Below are 22325 nucleotides of genomic sequence, written 5' to 3' on the forward strand. Positions count from 1 at the left end.
GTGCCGCCTGCAGAGCAGCCGCCTCAGGAACGAGTAAGAGCCGCCGCCAAATGCTGTGAGGCTGTGAGGGGACGACGTGGGACTGCTGAAATGATTTCAATCAGAGACACAGGCAACTTAGAAAAGTTCTATTTACACAGCTAGGTGGGCTGGGCAGACACCTCCACCCCAGGAGCGCTGCGTGGCTTTGGGTGAACAGGTGAAGCATGGAGGAGGCGGGAGCTGATGGGGTGTGAACAAAGCAAAGGGCTGAAACCCTCTCACTCCGGGCTGAGAAGCAGTCCCCAGCGGCGAACCGCAGGTTCCTACACAGAACCAAGGCTGCAGGATTTAGCTTTCGGAAACACAACAGGCCACCCGTCATTTACAAATAGAACAAAAAATCCTCAGCTTGGACAAAATGCCAGCAAACGTGTTTGCCTTCACTAACACAGGCCGTGGCAGCGTGTTGCTGATGACAGGGAGGGTACACGGGCCGTGACGGGGCCTCAGGCCAGGGTGGCACAAGCACCGGGGCGAGGGCTCTAGGGCCTTGTTCCAGCGTTACTTCTGCTCTTGGTCTGGGCCCACACGTGGGCCGGCCCTCAATGTGAGGGAGCACTCCCGTGTCTGCGTGGAGCACGTTCTGCTCAGCAGAGTCTGGGCACAAGCACCGTGCTCGGCCCTCTGTCCGGGGTGCCGCATGATTAAGGCATTTCCAATCGCGGAGTCCTGCTCACTTTCTCAGAAGCAACTTGGCAAAGTCAGCATTGGACATCTTGGGCGCCTCGGGGGCGGCAGTCACCGCTGGGTGAGGGGCTGGACCATTCTCCGCCTGAGGGGTGGCCGCGCCCGGACGCTGCAGGGCACGAGGCAGTAGGGCCAGCTGGGTCCTCCCCTTCCCACGCCTGGAAAGCAAACACAGCCACGATGTCCACCCAAGACTCCCGGCCCCTGATCTAACAAAAAATCACCCAAACATGCAAGAACTGGGGCACTGGGGGTTGTCGCTCACACCTGTAATCCCAGCTACTCAGGAGACTGAGATCTGAGGACTGCGGCTCAAAGCCAGCCTGGGTAGAAAAAGTCTATGACTCTTAGCTCCTAAAAACTATCAAAAGGGCTGGGGATATGGCCTAGTGGCAAGAGCGCTTGCCTCGTATACTTGAAGCCCTGGGTTCGATTCCCCAGCACCACATATGCAGAAAACGGCCAGAAGTGGCGCTGTGGCTCAAGTGGCAGAGTGCTAGCCTTGAGCAAAAAGAAGCCAGGGACAGTGCTCAGGCCCTGAGTTCAAGCCCCAGGACTGGCAAAAAAAAAAAAAAAAACTATCAAAAAGCTAAAAATGGAACCGTGGTTCAAGTGGCAGAGCACAAGCCTTGTGAATAAAAGCTCATAAACAGGGTGCCCAGTCCCCTTAATTCAAGCCCCAGAAGGGGGGGGGGGGGTTGAATGGGTGTGTGGCTCAACTTGGCTTCGATCCTCATCACCTCCAGAAAAAGAGCATAATAAAAAGCATATATATTACACGCACACACGCGCACACACGATCTAGAAAGTACGGGCACGTATGTATCAGGAACAATAAGCCATCGCCACGTCTATCCCTGGTTCTGGCTGGCACGCTGCACCCACTGTGTCACTGTGCCTTGCTCCGCGTCCTGGCAAGGATAGCCTATGAGGAGTCACACAGGCGGGCAGAAAGCCCTCTCCTCTCTCAGCTTCAACAAAGGGCCTGTCCTCTCTGCCAGTGGTCGCCATCAATTGTGGCAGGACGGGAGATGACAATCATCACTGCCTAGCAAGATGTGGCCTTAGGGAAATGGCGCGGACAGGGGTGACCACTCCCCTGCCCCGGTGAACTAGAGGGACCCTCAGAGCGCAGGCCTGGCTCCCATCCCACCTCCGCACCACCCAGCCACAGACAACTTACGCTCCGTATATCTGCCTCGGCACCATAGGGCCATGGGGTGCCTTCCCCACCTCTGGCTTCTCTGGAACTTTCCTCTGAGGGGGGTTGCTGATGGCCACCTTGATGGTATTCTCTCGGATGGTCATGCCATCCATCTTCATGACCGCCTGCGATGCTTGGGACTCGTTCTCATACTCCACGTAGGCCAGGCCCTGAGAGGCGAGGGCCAGACCTGGTCAGAAGCCACCCCCCGGGCACCACACAGGCCAGGCCTCAACCGCACTGAAAGCATGCTGCTCAAGGGAGGTAGACACTCCACAGGACAGAGGACGAGGGGGCAGGAGGATGCTAGGGCCCAGCCCGCTGGAGGAATCATGGCTGCTCCAGGGTCCCCTATGGGCCCTGAGAACTAATACTTTCCTATGGCGGGGGGGGGGGGGGGGGGGCACACGTTACTCAGAGTCCTGTGTGGAGCCAGGTCAGATGACCACATCCAGCAGGCCATGGAGCCACCCCAGCACCAAACAGCCCTGAGACCCCGCAGAGCCGGCGTGGTGTGCCGATGCTGACCTTGGGCTTGCCAGCCCGGTTGGTGACCAGCCTGAGGTCCTTCACGGTGCCGTGGGCCTTGCAGATGTCCGCCAGCTCCTCCTTGGTGCAGGAGAAGGGCAGGCCTGAGATGAAGAGCTTGTGTTTCTCTAAGGCGGTACTGTACCTGAACACCTGCAGGGAGCAGTACACAGGGGCCGGGCTCAGAGGCACTGCACATGGTCACACGACCCAGGCAAGCCTCCCAGCCTCCACGGCCTCCTCAAGGCAAGTGGAAGAAGGCAGGGCGGGCTGGCGGTGTCCCTCGGTCCCCAGTAAGTGACAATTGTCCTCAGTATGATCACCCACATGGCACCTCTGAATACTGCACAAGCCCACAGCCCACAGGAAAGGAGTACCTCATCCACCCACCTACCTTGAAGTCAGGGTGCTTGCTCTTGTCCACGCAGGGGGACACAAACATTGGCCTCCCGTCCACACTGGTCCGGTCCAGCCGTAGGGCCTGCAGGGCGGCCCTCTCATCGGGAAACTCCACGTAGCAGTACCCACGGAAGTCCCCACGGTTGCTGAAGACAGGGCGTACCTCCACCACCTCCCCACACTCCTCAAACAGCGGCCTGAGCCTGGCAGAGGGATCGGCCAGAGAGTAGGGCAAGTTGCTGACAAACACCGTGACACTGTCCTTGCTGCTGTCGTGGGCCACCTTGGGCAGATCACGCCGCGCCGCGGCTGCCTTCTCCTTCTGCTTTGCTGGCGGAGCCTGGTCTCCAGCCGCCCATTTCCCTGGCTTCCCTGCTTCTTCCGCTTCTGGGGGTGCGCTGTCCTCCACCCTCCGGCGCTTGGGGGGCTGTTGGGCTCGGCCTCAAAAGAAGCAGCAAGTGCCACGGTGAGTGCTAACAGCAGCTCAAGGCCCACGCCCGCACAAACTGGGCGACCTGGGCCTCAGTCCAGTCCTCGTGGGCCTCCTCGCGGTGGTCCCATGGCCACATCAAGTGGCGCAGTAGCACAAACCTCCACTGTCCACTCAACCATATGAAAGGTCAGAGGACCCAAACACAGGTGGGTATCTCCCACAGCCCCTCAGCGGCCCCCGCCAGCCAGGACGGCTGGGAGTCTGCCTGTTCTAGCAGAACACTCTCAATACCATCATGTGACCTCCAAGAACCTTCATCCCTTCTTCTCGAGCCTCTCCTGAAGCTTCCAGCAGTGGCAGCACCCACAGACTACCCTTCCACCTGCCTCTCCCTGCCTTTCCCATCAAGCTGAAGCCCTTGGCTACACCACGACTCCAGGACTGGGCCCAGCTGGCCATGTCCCCGCTCCAGCCGCCTCCCAACTGGCCAATGCCCCGCTCTCCGCTGGGCAGCTAAGTGCACACTCAACTCTGCAAACAGACCGTGCTAGGCCCTGCTGTGTCTTCACCAGATCCTAACACCCAGGGTTACGTCACCCAGGAAAACTAGGGCAACCCAACAGTGAGCCTGTCTTCTTCACAAGCATCCACCCAAAAGATGATCCAAAACACGGGAGCGCCCTGAGCTGGACCCTGTAAGGGACCCTGCTGGGACCAGGGCACCAGTGGGCGGGACCTAGGGACTAAGGGCAGGGTGGCGGCACAGCAGCCATGCGCAAAGCCCTGCTTGCAACCACACACCTTCAAGAGAGCCAACAGAGATGGGCACGAGGCTGGCACATTTCAGGGAAAGAAACACTGCATTGCTTCTGCACCTTTTCTGTAAGCCTGAAATGTTTCCAAATAAAACTCAGGGGAGGGGCTGGGAATGTGGCTCAGCGGTAGAGTGCTTGCCTAGCATTCATGAAGCCCTCAGCACCACACACACAAAAAATGCCAGGGGGTGGCACTGTGGCTCAAATGGTAGAGTATTAGCCTTGACCCAAAAGAAGCCAGGGAGAGTGCCCAGACCCAGAGTCCAAGCCCCAAGACTGGCAAAAAAAAAAAAAAAAAAAAAAAAAACAGGTGTTTTTACCTTCTTCCTCGCCGCCCCACTCGTTCTCCTCCTCCTCCTCCGCTGCCTTGCGCTTGTCGGTGCCTCGGGTCTTTTTCTTCTTTAGTGCTCTCTTCTCAGCCCTCAGCTTCTTCCGCTCTTCAGCCTTCTCCTCCTCCTGTTGTGCAAGGGTGGCCTCCTTTTCCGCAGCCTGGAGATGGGGCCAGAAAACTGACTTAGAACACACGGGCAATGGCAGGAGAGGGACAGAAGCGAGGAGCGGCCCACAGGGCCGCTGGGGCCTCATTCAAGTCTCCCGGAGCCTTAGTGTCCGAAATCACTGTGCAACAGGACAAAGAGCCATTATGCTACAAAACAGGAGCACTAAGAAAGCTGGGGTGTTCGTGTTCTACTCTTTATGCTTTTCCATCTGCTCCAGAAAATTTTGGGGCCAGAAACCACCCAGTCCATAAAAAAAAAGTTGTTAACAGAGCCAAAGTCCAAAACTGAAAAGACAATTCAAAGCTGGGCACCGGTGGCTCACACCTGTCATCCTAGCTACTCAGGAGGCTGAGTTCAGAGGATCGTGGTTCAAAGCCAGCTCAGGCAGGAAAAGTCTGTGAGACTCTTATCTCCAATAACCACCAGAAAACCAGAAGTGGTATTGTGGCTGAAGGTGTAAAGCATTAGCCTTGAGCTGAAGAGCTCAGGGACAACGCCCAAGGCCCAGGGCCAGGAGAGCTGAAGGGCCACTGGCACTGCACCAATGTCCTACCTTCATCCTCTGCTCATTGATGCGGGCTAAGCGAGTCTCGGTTTTCTGAACAGCTGTGTCCCAATCTTCTAAAGTACCTGGATGGCAAAGAGGCAAAACCATCACACCACGGGCTTTGAGGAGTGACGTTTCTCCATTTCCCATACACCCAGGAGACCACTCCTGGGACAGCAAGTGCAGGGTCAGCACCTCATTTTAAGGAAACTGAGCTTATGCAGGCTTGAAGCTGGGAACCCAGACAGCCTAGGGGTGCTTCATCCCTCCTTTCAGGGGCCTGAGGGGCTTGTGGTGGACGTCATGAAGGCATTCCAGTGGGGAGGCACAGCATTCGTGTTACACTCTGAGTCCATGCCGGGCACGGTGGCACAAAAAAGGGGGAAAAGGGGTCCATGAGGGGTTCAACCCACCAAGGGACAATCAGTACTGTCTGGAGACATTTTGGGGGTCGGTATGGCTACGTGGGGGGGGCGGGTAGTGGAACTCATGACATCCAAGGAGGACAGGCAGGCGGCCATCATGGAAAAGCTCCCTGGTCAGGGTTCCCACCAGTGAGTGCCTCCTAACGATACCACCACTAAGGGCAGTGGCCATGGCTATCACCTGACCCACTTGCACCAGCCACCAGAAATGGCACAGGGCCGCACCTTCTGTCCTCTCCATGGTAAGCAGCACATCGCAGACATGCTCAGGGTAATCACTGGTGCACTGGACAGCCCGGTGCAGAGCTTTCCGGCAGTGCTGCGTGTCACCATGCGCCCTAGGGAAGAAAACAAGCATTCCTGCCACCAGGGCACAGAGCACACCACCCTCTCTCGGTGGTGCTCGATTGGAGGAGCCCTGGCTTTCAGAACCACTGCGATGTATCCTTTCTCCAGGAGCCTCTGCAGCCACATAGGCCGATGCTCTCCACATCGTGCTGTCCCTCTGCCTGGCAGCAGCCTGCAAATCAGGCCTTCTCAGCAGCAATGCCAGCTCTGGTCTCAAAGCCAGAAGCAGCTTCTGTGCCACACACAGAAGGGCACTGCCCACCACCTCCACAGAACCAGAAGACCCTGAGGACACTGTGAGGTGTGCGAAAGGAAAGCTACAAGGCCAGGAGGGGGTCAGCTTTCACTCCAGAGGCAGACCCTCTGTCCCTGTCCACACCAGAAAACTGGACTGTTCATCTCAACACCAGAGACACACACACACACACACACCTCAGTTCTTAAGGTTGGCAACATGTATGTTATAACTGCATTTTTATTTTCTAAATTTTGGCATCAAAAAGTCTCAAACCACACATTAGCAATAGTTAAATTAAGCATGAGTCAGTGGTTTCAAGTAAAGTTTTAGCATTTTCTACTCTCTTACAAAAGTAAAAAGTAAATACAGTAAGGAAAAAACCTACAAGTCTAACAAACACTTGTCAAAAAAATAAGAGCCCCAGGCACAAAATCCTCTCTGGTCCTGTACCCTTGTGCAATTACAAGCAACAGGAGGGAGGAAGCCCCCTGAGCAGGTTCACCCCACCCCACCACACCGGGCCACTTACCTTTCCAGGTTGTAATATTCAAGCCACATGTTGGCATACTTGGCGTTTCCTTTGGTCATGATGCTGTCCCAGAGTTCCCGAGCTTTCTGCATATTATTACAAAGTCGAGCCTAAAATCATAAGCAAGCTCCATTAGGACCACACCAGAACCTTATGACATGGCACCCACAAAACCTGCCTCACACACAGATCAGCTCACATCCCTGGGCATCGCAGGTGTGCCCTCAGGGCTGGGCATGCAGAACAGTGGCAGAGCACACAAGTGTGGGCAAGGCCTGATCCCCGAGCATAGGGAAGAAAGCCAGAGGCCTGCCTGTGCTTATGAACACAGCACCCAGTGCTCACGCCAACAACTGCTGTTTCATCATTCCTTTTGTATTTTTATTTATTTTGCCAGTCCTGGGGCTTCGACTCAGGGCCTGAGCACTGTCCCTGGCTTCTCTTTGCTCAAGGCTAGCACTCTACCACTTGATCCACAGTGCCACTTCTGGCCATTTTCTGTATATGTAGTGCTGGGGAATCGAACCCAGGGCTTCTTGTACACAAGGCAAGTACTCTTGCCACTAGGCGATATCCCAGCCCCCTTTTGTATTTTTTTTTTTTAATCAGGCTTGGAGTCTTTATTTAGCTGTGCACAGCACTTGTCACTCACCTCCAGGACCCCTTTTGTATTTTTAATCAAGCTTAGCTACTACTGTCTGATTTGAGAGCACTGCAAAGACACTAGTCAGTGTTGGGGCAAACGACACTTCCTGAACTCCCTGAGCCTCAGTTTCCTCATCCTACAAATTGACAACACCCGTGAAGAAACCACCTCACAGATGTTAGCTTCGGCCCAAGCCCCCCAAGGTAAATTGTGCCCAGTGGAAAAGCCGAGCAAGGGCAGGTCTATGTCCACTCAGCTCAGTGTCTCTGAAGGCTTACATCTTCTAAGTGTGTGTCCAACTGTCCTCTGCCCTGAATCAAAGCCTCAGCAGGCAGATGTGTCCTCTGCTTCCCCAGTGGCTGACAGGCAAGTGACCAGGCCCAGCTCAGCAGGCACTCGTGAGTGCAGCAAGGACAGCAAACTGGCCCTAGGCCACATAAGCTGCCAGCTTCAGGAACCCCACTGAGTAAGCAACACCAATGCGCAGAGCCTAGACCACCATGGGACAGCGGTGTCTAGCTTTGTCAGCCAGGGCTTCACAAACACAAGCCGCAGGGATTCAGAGGAGTGCTTACCTCAATCCGAGCCCAGTTCTGCATGACCACGCAGCTCGGATCTCCATTCTCATTAAAACCTTCAGGAACACGATGGTGAAAATTAGAAAGAGATGGAGGCAAACAGCCCTGGGCTGAAAAGGTTCACCAACTAAGGCCAAGCCAAACTCACGCTCTTCCACCTCCTGCTGCAGATACTCCAAAGCACGGGCAAACATGGCGCGCAACTCCTCCAGTTCCTTACTGGAGTCTGTTGGAAACGTACAGGAGACTTTACAAAGCCGCACAACCTCGAATCCCACACTAAAAGGGCCTGAAGACCCACTGGGAGCTCACCACCGTGTGGAAATCACAGCCCCGCCTCATGCAGAGGTGGGGAAGGAACAAGCCACACTGGACAGCACGAAGCGTGAGCACAGGGATGCCCAGAGTGCACACCAGGGGCGCAGCAAGCAGCACGCTGGCTGAAGCTTCCTGCACGAAGCAGCATACAGGGTGTGCAGACACAAGTTAGCGTTTGTCTGGTTAGCTTTCAGGGGAGGGGAGGGAGGGGAGGGGATCCTGTAGAGATTCAGAGATCTGAAGAAAACAGCAGTTTTTATTTATAGGCAGGAAAGGAGAAGGGGTGAGGACGAAGAAGTTGGCATAGGCAGTATCGAACACTCAAACTGAAGGCAGCATTTGCGTTCCACCCACAGCTGGACTTGGTAAAGCTGGAAACTGCTCAACTTCGGGGGCGGGGGGGGGGGAACATCTGGGAAACTGGAACACCACAGGCCCTTTATACCTTGTTTGAAGTCGACCCGCCTCCTCAGGTAATCAAGGTACGTCTGCCACATCTCCACGTAGTCCGTGGCCTGGATGAAGCCAGCACTCAAAGCTTTCTCAAAGGTTGCTGGAGTTTGGAGAAAAAGTTAGGACTCACTGCCCGATCAAAAAGAAGTTCCTATAGCTACCAAACTCCACTAACTACAAAGCCCTACAGGACTTAATGATAATGGGGTTAATAATGATGATAATAATAGATGCACCTGGGTTGCACCCCCAGCACCACATGCGTAATGACTATATTATAAAGACAATAGGATGCAACAGGTGGAATAAACAGAGAAAAGCATCCGAAAGGTAAGTTCACTGTTCTAGAACTTACTCATTGCACCTATACCCTGCAGTAAGGGTCTACTTCAAATGAGTCTGGAGAGAAGACCCCAACTTAAAAGACCACCATGAGAATCAAAATGTTACAAGCTCCAGAAAGCCAATCCTAAGCATTAGTCTACAAAAGGACCTTATTTATCTTTAATATTCAATATTCCAAAGCAAAGCTGGCTAATGCTGGTTAATGACTTCAACTCAGTTGTTTTTCACTTAGGACGGAAAACTTAGAAGTGGATAGGCACAGCAGTACACACCTGGATTCCCAGATCTGAGAGTTGAGTCAGGATGATTATAAGATCAAGGCTAACCTGACAGCAAAAGTGTGTAACTGTGTCTCAAAAAAAAAAGCAGCTTAGAAGTCTTTCCACAATTACATTCGCACCAGAAATGTCTTGATGGTCAGCTCCGTGTCTCTCCATGGCCAGGAGGTATCGAGCCCACAGAGCAGCTGTCCAGGGGCAGTTTCTAACAGCGCGGCTGTGTACAGACAAAACCAAATCCTTCACCTTCAGCTGCCGGTCCTACAACACACAATTCCAGGGAGAAGATAAACTTCACTGGTAAGAAAGACATCCGCATCAGTGTAACACTGCCAGCAAAACCAACTAAGGGAAATTTCCTTTAAAATGTCTCTTGTGATCTGGTTTAATGAAGAAACAGCCAAGGAGTGGAGGAGAAAAGGGAGGTAGGGGCCCCTAGTTAAAATAGTCTTGATTTAGAGACAGTACCAAGCCCAGTGTGGAGCCTCGGTACAGGCATCTCTCCATATACAGAGCTTTCACACATCCACACTAAGATGTTCACCAGTGCAATGCGCTTTCTGCACTTTGCTCTAAAATGACAGGCAGAGAAGTAAGGACTGACACCGATGGAAGCAAGACCAGACTAAAGCCATCACCGTTCCTCAGCATGGAAGATAAGGCTCCACTTAACCTGCCTACTTTTTGTATGTCTATATTTTGTTCTTTACAAAAGAGAAAAATAAATCTGTGATAAAGGTCTTGACTGTAAGGTCTATGTAGAGTTGGCAATCAATTTAAAGTGACTTCAAATGAGAAGAAAACCCCAAGCAACAAGTTGGCAAAGAGGAGAGAAAGGCTGGAGGAAAAAGGAGGAAAGCAGAAAGGCATTCTAAGGGTTGTCCTTTAAAGAGATTCTAGATTAACAAAACCAAAATAAAAGCAGAGCAGTTATCTTACTAGGTACTGACTGTAACGGATCCATAAGTCTGGGACCAGGCAGTTTTCAACCAGGGCACGCTCAAAGATCAACTGGATACGAGCAGGGTCACCAATTTTCATCTCAAAATCGATGTAGGATTGGTATTCTGCCAGCCTTGGGGCCTCTGCTTGCAACTGGAGCATGGAACAATTGCACTCAAGTTAAGTTTAGGTACTTGAACCTATCAGAGCACAAGCATCTTCAAAGCGGGTGAAGGTTGGCAAGAGATGTAGAACCAAAATCAGAATCACCAAATCCCCACTCCAACTACAAATGGCAGGCACAATGTTGTCTGATATAACTGCAATCCCTCTCTGGGCATCATCTTTATGACAATTTAAAAATAAAAATGAAAAACAAGTAGGAAGACAAACCATCAACTTGGGAGGGGAGGCCAAAAATAAGATTAAAACCCAGGGGGCTGGGAATATGGCCTAGTGGTAAAGTGCTTGTCTCGCATACATGAAGCCCTGGGTTCGATTCCTCAGCACCACATATATAAATAAATAAATTAAATTTAAAAAAAAAGAAAAAGCCAGAAGTAGCACTGTGGCTCAAGTGGTAAGAGTGCTAGCCTTGAGCAAAAAGAAACCAAGGACAGTGCTCAGGCCCTGAGTTCAAGCCCCAGGACTGGCAAAAAACAAAACAAAACAAAAGAGATTAAAACCCAGGACTCCCAAGAAGCAAAGTAATAAGGAAGTATGCAAATTAAAATTAGCATTTCCAACTCATCAGACTGACTAAAATTCAGGTCTTTCAGTAGAAAAGAGTGGCACAGCCCGCCCTGGCTGCATTCAGCAATCTTGGAGCATCTGCTCCCCAGCAAGGCTGGAAGTGTCCATCTGTCTGTCCATCCTCAGATCAACTACAATGCTACTTATCAGCATGCATTAAACTCAAACCCATGAATCGATTATGCAGTAAAAACTCAGCACGGGGCAAAATGGAACCATACATCAACGGAGGCTAGCTCATGGTTGTGGAGCTATGAAGAAAGGCAAGGGAAGAGAGGTCCCCTGGGTACTGGCAGTGTTCTATTCCTTAAGCTGGGAGGTGGGTACAAGGATGTTCACTTTATTATTAGGAAGTACAGCACACTGCATGTACATGTTCATACATTCTGCACACTCACAGTAAAACAAGTTTGCTGGAGGAGAGAAGTTTCTAGAAAGAAGCACACTCACCAGGGCTTCCTCATAGGGCTTGTACTTCTCCAGCTGCTGCAATGCTTTGTGATAGCTCTGGATCACTGAGTCCGGAATTGGGTCCTCTGACCATTCTTCATACTCAGCAAATGTGGTCTCCATGTCTGGTGAAAGACAGATTCAGCCCCCGTGGATCTTGCCATTGGTTTTAACCAACCCAACCGGGAAACCTGGGCCTCTGAGCCAGCAGCCCCTCCCACACCTGTGGTATGGCAGCTCTTACTGACCACATTCTGACTCCTCCTGCCCAGCCTGCACCTGGCCTTAGAACCCATCCATAAGTGTACAAAACATACAAAATGCCAGGCTCAGGTGACCTAGTACTTCAAGCTGGGTCCTAATGCCTCAGGTCTGGTCCCTCCTCAGACTTCATCATTCTGCCAGGTGGGCTGCTCTATGATCCTCACTGCGCAGCAGTGGAAGTGGAGGGGAGGGGATGTGGGAGGGGGGCGGGGGGAGACACTGGAAGAGCCATGCAGAGCAAGGCCTTAACCCGGTGCCTCCCCTGAGCATATGAGGGAACCACACACAGCGCAGCTCTAGTCTCCGCTGCCAGAATTGCTGTCACCCAGCAAGTCACACACAGCCACTTCCCCATAACTCCCAATGAACTCAAATCCAAACAAGCCATGATGGGAAGAGGGCATAACGGCTGTAGACAAACCGGGACCATGCCCAGGAGGATCAAATCTCACACAAGAATGCTGGCAATCAACCATGCTTTCAAACCCCATTACCCACATAAGGCAGACATGCGCTGGCGTAAAACTGGTGTTCTACAGCATCCCTATTTCTCCTTGCTGAGACCCTGCTCCCCTTTACAACTATGTCGTAAAATAGGAAAAGGACTTGAGTGGGTACCAGGTGTGGGGCTGCCAGAGCCACCTGCCTGCCTGTCCCGCGATGCTCTGGGGCATGAAGAGCTCTAAGGACAGGATGGCGCAGCCCAATTAGTGAGATCACCAGCCCTGCCACCTCACAGGACATGGACCTACAATGGAGCTATTCCAAGCCACAAAGGGCAGCTACCGACTCGTCTGTCTCTTACCGTAGAGCGGGATCGCCAACTGTCGCCGGAAGAGACTGTGGACTTTCTCAAGCTGTGAATCAAAGGTTTGTTCCCAGTCAGAAGGGGAAAGGAAGCCAGCTATGGGCTAAAGAAGCAAATCAGTAGTAAATGACAAACTTTGGTTCTTTCTATAACAAAAGTAGAACAAATTTTCAACTCAACCAAAAAAACAAAAATACAACGGCCCTATGTGTCAAACATGAGGGAGGTTTCCTGCCAGATGGGAAGGGTACTGACCCTGACTGCCAGGGTGCCTGTCAGGGAGAGATAAATATGGCGGCCACAGAAAGACAAGGTAGGGCAGGGCTGTGTCCCTGCTGGGTTGGGGGTGCGGGGGAGGCTATGGAAAGAGAACATTTCCTGCAGGAGCAAGGAGCTAGGAGTGGGCTCAGTGACTTCCATGTGAAGAAGAATGGCATGAGTAAAATGGTAGCAAATACAAGAATGTGTGAGGCAGCTGATAAGGCAGCAGACACCTGTCACCTCAGCACTCAGGGAGGGCCAGACAATGAGTTCCAGGACAGCTTGGGCTACAAAGTGAGACCTGTCTCAAAAAAAAGAAAAGTTTAAGGGAGTCCATGTAGGGTTTACAAAGACCAAACAGAGGTTCTAGCTCTGATAGCTCTATCTAGGTTCACTGAAGGCTCTACAGTCTTCTGGACAGAGATCTGATCAAGAAGCTACAGGTAGCTGGGTTCCAGTACTCATGCCTGTAATCCCAACTACTCAGGAAGCTGAGATCTGAGGACTGTGGTTTGAAGCCAGCCCAGGCGGGAAAATCTGTCAGACTCAACTCTAATTAACCACAAAAAAAAACTGGATATAGAGCTGTGGCTCAAGTGGTAAAGTACTAGCCTTGAGCAAAAGAACTCAGGGATGGACCCAGGGCCTGTGTTCAAGCCTCAGAACCAGCAAAAAGAAAAAGAAACAGCAATAGTATTAGAGCCACTGAAATGGCTATGGATGGAGCGTGCAGATTTTTCAAGTTTTACAATCTGTGCACCTCCCTTGGGGAAGAGAACTGAGGGCAAACACACCCTTTACACCATGCTCCGCACTGCTCAGAGCGGGTGTTGCTTAAACCCTGAATTTTGAGTATAAGCCTCATAAAAGGAGATCCCACATGCAATTCTTTCTGTGGGTGTTTTTGGATTTTTGAGCATTTTGGATATCAATTTTCAGACTAGGAATGCTCAACCTATAATGATATATTAAAGGAACCTGCTGTGTAGCAATGCATACTGTGCTTTGCACAGAGAGTAGAGAGAGGACATAGCTGTAAAATTCTACACATCTCATACACAGATACATATGCATGTGCACTCATACCCACACATACCTGTATCTATATGCACTATCTGCTGGCATGGTGGTTCTAGCATGCCCACTCAGAACCTTGTAACTAAGACAGGAGTATTCTGATACACAGAAAAAAAAAGGCCATCACCTACTCTTAAGGCAAAGATTCCCTTCTTGCTACTCCATGGCGATCACCAATTTGATTTATTTACTGGTCATCCTTTAATGGACTAGCATGACCATCCAGTTAGCTGGACTAACTGAAGACCCACCCTGGCCGTCTGTTTCAAAATAACATTTCCAGACACTACCAAGACAGCCCTGCAGCATGTGAGGCTGGCCTGGGGGCAGAGGAGGGCCACTCACCCGGGCGGCTTCCACGATGGCGCTTTCAAACTCTCGGTAAGCCTCCCAGATGGCCAGCCCCTTGGTCATGTGCAAACCCACGGATGACAGAGCTCTTTCAAACACGGAGCGAACTTTGTCAAGGCCACCTTTCTGACCAATGCCACCAACTGAGTACTGGCCATACTCTAGCCAAATGTTAGGGCCTAAGGATAAGAAGCACAGTGTTAGTTCCGGACATAACACAGTACCCAAATACCAAAACAGAGCATCAGCAGCAAGCTACCCAAGTGGCTATACTAATACACTACAGCCATAAAAGAGCCATAACCTAGTATATCTATTCTCATATGGGCCATGTCACTCATGCCTATAATCCCACCTACCCAAAGAGTAGAGCCAGCAAGGACTGCAGTTAAGAGGCCAAACCTGGGGCTGGGGATATGGCCTAGTGGCAAGAGAGCTTGCCTCATATACATGAGGCCCTGGGTTCGATTCCCCAGTGCCACATATACAGAAAACGGCCAGAAGTGGCGCTGTGGCTCAAGTGGCAGAGTGCTAGCCTTGAGCAAAAGGAAGCCAGGGACAGTGCTCAGGCCCTGAGTTCAAAGCCCAGGACTGGCAAAAAAAAAAAAAAAAAAAAAGAGGCCAAACCTGGCAAAAAGAATGTATGAGCCCCACCCCAACCAACGAGCCAACTGGCTGGGTTTTATTTTGTCCTGTCTTATAAGATGGGGGGAGAGAAACTAGGTGAAATAAGAATTTCTCTGTGCTATTTTTGCAACTTCCTATGAAACCATAATTATTTCCAAATTGCTACTTTTAAGTTTTGATTGTTTTTCTAAAGCATTTTGCTCAAAACCTCTAAAGCTTATTCAGCATGCAAAAGATAAACTTTAATGACCTAGAAATACCATGTAACAGAGTTCTTGCCACATAAATTCTGGATGTAAATATATTCACTCTCTTCCTACAACTCTATTAAAAATCAAACACCAGAACTAAAAGATGTGGCTGAGCCAAAGAACTCCTGCCTGGCAAGCATAAGAGCCTGAGTTCAAAGCCACTACCACCCAGAAAACAAAAATACCAAATATCTCCAGCGAACAGAGACTGAAAAACCTCAGGAAGCTGAACTTCACTCTTTGTAACTGTGCGGCTGAGGCTCTGCTTTCTAGGACTGGTGAAAACGATGCAGCAAGCTCCAGGCCCCAGCCTGCGTCCCGAACTCACAGATGTAGTCCTGCACAGCTCTCTCGAACAGCTGGTACACACGCTCGCGGTCCTGGTCATCCGCAGCCATGCTGATTTCGTCCTGCAGCCACTCCAGCCAGAGCTCTAGGAGACAAGCGCACCAGTGCCTGCATCAGTACCACCTTCCCCAAAGGAGGAGGAGCAGTTTACCACACACAGCATGGCACCAATACCTCCTCCATTTCTGCACAACCTCCACCCAGTCACCCAAACAAGCACACAGGTTTATGCTTCCAAGAATCATGAATCACCAAAAACACAGCCCACACCTGTGCCGCACTGTGTTTCTACACAGTTACCCATGTATCTGCGTGTCTATCTTCCCATTCGATCTTTACCTGCAAGCTCTCTTAAGGTCTACAAGGGATCAGGATCATGAACACCACCACCAGTAATACTAGTAACAATGGCATCCATCTAAGGTTTTGCCACCTGCCAGCAGGTATTAAGTCTGTGCAATGAAGCACTCATCCTGCTCTGTCATGACTGCAAGGCAGACACTACAGTCGTCTCCACGTTACTCAAGAATGACTGAGTTAGATGTAGCCATGAAGGGCTGAAGGGTCTCAGAGTTCATAAGAATCAGCAAGCAGCAAACATGGGCAATGCCCTTCATCAGTTGTGCTTTGCAAGAGGAAGGCAGGGCAGAGCTGGGCCCAGAGCTCCTACCCCAGACATCACTTCCAAGCATCGATGAATATTTACCTACAGCCAGGCACAGTGGCTGTGCCTAGCGATCCCAGCTCGTTGGGAAGTGGGCATGGGGAAGATCGCTGTGGGACTGCCAAAGGCAAAAAGTTAGCAAGACTCCATCTCAACAAAAAAGCATTATCCTAGCTACGTGGGAGGTTTAAGCAGGAGGATCTAGGCCCCTACCAGAAAACAATCAAAGAAAAATAATAATTTAAAATAAAGCAAACTAGAACATTGCTCAGAGCAAGGATGTTCCAATAAGCAAATATGCCAAAATGACCTGAGCCACCAGGGCTCAACGAGTGAAGAAAGGAACATTTACATTAAACTCCATAAAAGTTCAACTGTAGAGTGAGGAACGTGGTTTAGCGGTAGAGTGCTAGCCTTGAGCAAAAGAAGTTTAAGGACAGTGGCCTACGCCCTAAGTTCAAACCTAGGACTGGAAAAAAAAAGTTCAACTATGTTTATAATGTTCAGGTGCTGAGAATGGACACACATAGCAGATTGGGGAGAGTCCTATCTAACAATGAATAGAAAAACATTGTGTCATGGCATCTGATGAAGCAGACTGAACATGTGGTCTGTGGTGTATGGCCACAAAACTAGCCAAGGCCAAGGACAGCAGCTGCCTGGATGACGGTCAGCACCAAGCAGGCCCACCCCTCCAGTGCACAGAGGTGGCCTTACCTTCCGTCAAGGGGAAGATCTCACTCATCTTCTGGCGGGCTGCCCTCACTTTGTCCAGCTCCCCCTCCAACCGGAGCACCTTGATGAGGTCCACGTGGCAGTTGTAGTCATAGACGTTGATGGACAGCTAGAGGAAAGCAACCCCGGTGGAACTGTGAATGCCTGCCTCAGAGGAGCAGCCCTTGTCCCCTCTGGTGACAGTGCACCCATCTGCCACAAACTAGATAAACAGGGTCATGCCACCTCTACCACAGAACACAAAGTAGCACCACGCTCCCTTGCAACTCCTGTCGGGAGCCTCTAAATAAAAGAGAGGTTTGTTTCAATGAAACAAACAAAATATGTGTGTCCTCAGGCACTGGCCAGTCTCCATTTCCTCATCTGTAAACTGGGGAAAGGACTCTTTTCTAGTCCTGAGGCTTTTGTGAGCAACTAACGGTATCCAACAGCATTGTAAGAATTCTTCTTTTACTACTCAAAGAAGGAAAATCCTGGGGATGGGAATGTGGCTTAGTAGTAGAGAGCTTGCCTAGCATGCACGAAGCCCTGGGTTCGATTCCTCAGCACCACATACACAGAAAAAAAAGCAGGAAGTAGCGCTGTGGCTCAAGAGGTAGAGTGCTAGCCTTGAGCAAAAACAAACCAGGAACAGTGCTCAGGCCCAGCGTTCTAGCCCCAGGACTGGCAAAAAAATAAAAATAAAACCACACAGAACTGAATGAAAACAAAACTACAGCAGATCAACAGGATGCAGCTAAAACAAGGCAGAAAGAGAAACATTAAGAGAACTAAAGCCAGCACATAAATGTACAAAAGCAAGTGAGACTCATTCCAGGCATGCAAAACCAATCCTGGTGATCCTGTGCAGCAGCTGCTAAAGAAGACAAGCTATGGTATCAACCATGCCAAAACTGTGTCTGACAAGAGCTCTTAGCAAGGGAGGACAGGATGGGAACTATCTTAACCTGAGCTGCAGCCAACGTCTTTCTTAGTGAGAAAATGATTACTTCTTTCCTAAAACCAGAAACAAGGCAAGAATGTCCACTCTCGACACTTTTTTCAAGAGTCTAGAAATTCTAACCCAATCACTTAGACAAGTGCAAGAAATAAAAGGTACACAGGTCGAAGTAAGAAAGAAAACTGCCCTGATTGGTAGATGACATAATATATAGCACCTTTAATCCTTAGCAGCCAGAATTGGAAAGAACCCAGCTGCTGCCTTTGAAAAGTGACTGGTTACACAAGACTGAGCTGCTATACACACTGAAGAGTCAGGGAAGCTAAGGGGAAAAGCACATCCCAAAAGGCCACAGACACATGTTGGATTCAGATTTATCCCTGAACAGCAAGGTGGTTTCACTTCAGACAAGCAATCTAGTGTAATTTTCCACTGTAGCCAATGAAGGAAAAATGTGATGTCAATGCAGAAAAGGCATTTGGTACAGATACCTGTTCGTGATTTTTTTTTTTTTTTGCCAGTCCTGGGCCTAGGACTCAGGGCCTGAGCACTGTCCCTGGCTTCTTTTTGCTCAAGGCTAGCACTCTACCACTTGAGTCACAGCGCCACTTCTGGCCATTTTCTGTATATGTGGTGCTGGGGAATCGAACCCAGGGCTTTATGTATACGAGGCAAGCGCTCTTGCCACTAGGCTATATCCCCAGCCCCTCGTGATTTTTAAAGCTTTAATTTTAAAACAAACCTCAAGGGAAACAGATCAGGTGGGGCGATTCATCCTGTAAGTTAGCCAGCCTCAAGTTGGGCACCCTGGCTGCGGAAGCCACACCCTGGGCAGGGCCAGGTCATTCTCAGGTCTATCTAGAAGTCCCATCAGGAGGCTTCACCAGAAGGGCAGTGAAGCAGGAATGAGAGGTGAAGAACAGGATGGTATGGGAGAGTTGAGAGCATCAAACTAAAAAGCCCCTAGCTAGACCTAAGACAGACAAGCCAAGGCTGAAGGCTCTCAGTTCTCGTTCACATGCCACGTGCCACCTCGTGCAGTCATCTTTGGGCTCCATCCCACCCCAGTGGGTGGACACGTAGCTGAAGTAGGGCAGACAACTGCTGGGCACCAAGCCAGAACTCTGCTCTGACCCAGACCCACGGAGGACTCCTCCTCTTCCTTCTAGAATAGGAGACCCTGTTTCTTCCATCTCACAGAACAATCAAAAGGCTAGCAGGCCGAAGAAATGATTTCAGTGAGGGCAGGGGCATAGTCTGGCACCCCATGCCACCCTGTATTTGCTGAAAAGTATTAACTGAGTATGAGCATACGCACTGATTCAAAGGCAGAAATGGTAACCACCAGCCTGCCCCAGACAATCAGACCAGAAATGAGACAGGACAAACTATGCCCAATTGTAGTGTCACCCAAATATGCTGTCCAGACTTCACAGATAAACAAAACTGGGGGCATCGTGGAAACTGACCAGTGAGGTTGAGTAGCAAGGTTAGTCATCTTACACCTTCTAGGGGACTGCATGTCCCCTATGCCATGAATCCCAGATAAGCTGGAGTCCCATTAGGAATGGCTTAAAGCAAATTGTTTCATCACTGTTTAAGCTTTGTTTCCTCAGTGTAAAATGAGAATGTGCTCCAGCTCTTTGGGGCCCGGAGGCTCCAAATCCACTGCCTGCTCTCCTCCCTGTCCTGTGTACCCAAGTGTCAGAAAACGAATAGGGCTGGGGATATAGCCTAGTGGCAAGAGTGCCTGCCTCGGATACACGAGGCCCTAGGTTCGATTCCCCAGCACCACATATACAGAAAACGGCCAGAAGGGGCACTGTGGCTCAAGTGGCAGAGTGCTAGCCTTGAGCGGGAAGAAGCCAGGGACAGTGCTCAGGCCCTGAGTCCAAGGCCCAGGACTGGCCAAAAAAAAAAAAAAAAAAACCAGAAAACGAATAGACACACAAGAGATACAGGAGATTCTGTCAAGGCATTTTACTTCTTTTTTTTTTTTTTTGGTCAGTCCTGGGGCTTGGACTCAGGGCCTGAGCACTGTCCCTGGCTTCTTCCCGCTCAAGACTAGCACTCTGCCACTTGAGCCACAGCGCCACTTCTGGCCGTTTTCTGTATATGTGGTGCTGGGGAATTGAACCCAGGGCCTCATGTATATGAGGCAAGCACTCTTGCCACTAGGCCATATCCCCAGCCCCAAGGCATTTTACTTCTGTACTCTCTCCCCAGAGCTGGGCAGTCACACCAGGTGGCTGGTCTGCTGGGTTTTTATTCTAACCTGGGAGTGACCTTGTCCCTTCTCCTTGCTGCTAAGTAGCTCATCTTTTCTTTACAATTGGCTACCAGGGTCAAGAGAGAATACAAGGAAGTCAAAAAGTACTACTGTAACTATTAGTGAGGCAAGGGCTGAATGGCAACAGTTGAAGTTGAAGGAGGTTGGTAAAGTCAGAGGAAAGTTCCCAAAGAGGGGGGACGGTGTATTCTTTAACTCCATGGACATGACTGGCTGGTCACAAACACCACAATTAGGGGAACTTTTTTTTTTTTTTAAACAGCACATTTGGGGCTTCTGGCTCCCTGGCTTCCAGATAGGTTGAGGCACCAGCAGATGTCTTGAGAGAGGAAAGGAGGGAGGTCAAATCTCCAACTGGGAATTCCTCCCTGGTTCTGGACCAAACTCAACTGTTCAGGCAGGTAACAAGGGCTCTCTTCCTCCCTTCAGGACTAAGTAAAGGTGGACACAAGATCCTGCTGTTGCTCATCCGGTCCCTGCCTGGATAAATCTGGTCATCCGTTATTGGTCATATTCTCCTCACTGGAATTTGCCGCCTACCTCTGACTAGGACCCTGGATTGTTTTCTACAGGAGATAATACCGCCACCTTCATAAGGTCTGAGGTCAGAATGCACGCTACTAGTAGGTGCCAAGCACAGGGTAAGAATTACGACTCCATTCCGCAGGGATGAGGAAGCCACAGCTCAATAAAGGTCAGAAATGTGCCCACGAGCGAATGAATCAGCTAGCAGAACATTCAGAACTAAACCTTTCATCTTCAGCTATGGAAACCCCTGGCCTTTCCGTTTCTTCTCCCTCTCGCTCAGTCTCCTTCCTGCCACGCCATTATTTCATCAGCGTCGCTGTGCCCAGGAGAACACAAACCTCTGACGAATGAGACTTGTATTTATTTCGACTGTTCGGACACGGTATGCTGAAGGGTGGGGACTCAGGGGGAAGACCGCGGTTTGAGACCAGCGCGGGCAAAAAAGTTAGTGCGGCCCCCGGGCGTGGTGAGGACACCCTAAACAAGCCCCACTACGAGACAGGCCAAGGATAACAGGGCCGCAGTTCGGGCCCAGTCCTCAAAAAGTGCGACCTTCATCTTAAAAACTGCTAGAAGAGTAAAGGGACGGGGGCGTGGCTCGCGTGGTGGAGCACCGTGCCCTGCGAGCCCGCGAACGCCCCGTGTGCCCCCCGGGCCCACCTGCTCCTCGAGCCTCTCGATCTCCAGCTGGTTCTTCTCCTCCTCCTCCTCGAATTCCCACTCGCACTCCCCCGGAGAGTTCTCGGGGGAGGAGGCCATGGCGTACTCCCCGTCGCCATCGCTCTCGCTCACGCCTTCCTCCGGCTGGTCCCAGCCTAGTTCCAGGGTCAGCACCTTGCTCCTCGCGCGGGCCGCCTTCGCAGCGTTCCCGTGCTCCTCCTCGGCCTCGGGCCCAGCCTTAGGCTCGGCTTCGGGCTCCGGAGCGGAGGTGGCGGCGGCCGCCGTCGCCATCTTGCGTCTGCAGCAACTCCCAGGGTCCTCCTCCCTCCCCCCACCCACCCCCCCGCCAGCTAGGACCCGCCAGCGGCGGGCTGCCCGCGGCGCGCCTGACCAAACACCCGCCCACCCGACGCCGGAGGGGAGGCCCGCCGGCTCGTTGGCGGGGAAACCACAAGCCGCATGCGGCTCCCAAAATGTCTGCATGCTTCGAAAAGCCTCGGTCGGGGAAAACATGGCTCCTTAACATGGCGAGGGTGCCGTCACAGCCTCGGACAGACGTTGGGTCTTTGCACCGTAAGTGGGGGCCATAGAGAAACTCGTGGAGTGAACGTAATGTCTGCAGGGAAGGACTTTGCGCCATCTTGGGAAGGTCAAAGTGATCTTTGGGAAATAAACGTTTTGATGCCTGCAGGGCCCTGAGTGCGTGGTTCCGTTTCCCAGCAACCAAGCTTCCAAAAAGCCGAGAAAACTCCAGTCCTTCGGGAAGATTCGAATGCTCCATTCTTGAGAAAAAGTTACTTCCCGATTAGCTTCCTCTGCAATGACTACCTACATGTTAAGTGCATGTTATTTTTCCGATCTTACAAGACCATAGTCTCAAACTAATGTTGTCCATAAATTATAATAAGCATTGCTTTAGAGACTTGTAAATGGTTTGCTGTTCTTTCAAAATCAGGACATGCAAAACCAATCATTGATTAAAAAAAAAAAAAACTATGGCGTTAACTTCCTTCATTACTTTCTCCCTCATTAGCAAGATTGTGTCCATTTTGATTTCCACGGG

At 51.0% G+C, this 22325-nt stretch overlaps 1 protein-coding gene across 2 annotated transcripts; it reads right to left on the reverse strand.

The window, feature by feature from the left end:
* Positions 1–112: 112 nt before the first annotated feature.
* Positions 113–21568, reverse strand: Sart3 (spliceosome associated factor 3, U4/U6 recycling protein). Of its 2 annotated transcripts, none has more exons than XM_048342764.1 (19): positions 21263–21568; positions 16827–16953; positions 15426–15530; positions 14214–14398; positions 12528–12579; positions 11459–11583; positions 10253–10408; positions 9436–9574; positions 8683–8790; positions 8068–8145; positions 7917–7975; positions 6696–6805; positions 5806–5918; positions 5162–5238; positions 4429–4597; positions 2856–3301; positions 2462–2614; positions 1913–2103; positions 113–887 (listed from the first exon to the last, which is right to left on the reverse strand). In XM_048342764.1, exons 1-19 carry the CDS (start codon positions 21551–21553, stop codon positions 716–718), a joined length of 2856 nt encoding a protein of 951 aa, XP_048198721.1. In that variant the 5' UTR covers positions 21554–21568; the 3' UTR covers positions 113–715. The 2 variants fall into 2 exon arrangements, with proteins under 2 accessions (XP_048198721.1, XP_048198720.1); XM_048342763.1 differs by having other exon boundaries at positions 12528–12633.
* Between the last annotated feature and the right edge of the window lie 757 nt (positions 21569–22325).

This window comes from Perognathus longimembris, chromosome 3 (assembly GCF_023159225.1).
Source record: "Perognathus longimembris pacificus isolate PPM17 chromosome 3, ASM2315922v1, whole genome shotgun sequence".
Lineage (NCBI taxonomy): Eukaryota > Metazoa > Chordata > Mammalia > Rodentia > Heteromyidae > Perognathus > Perognathus longimembris.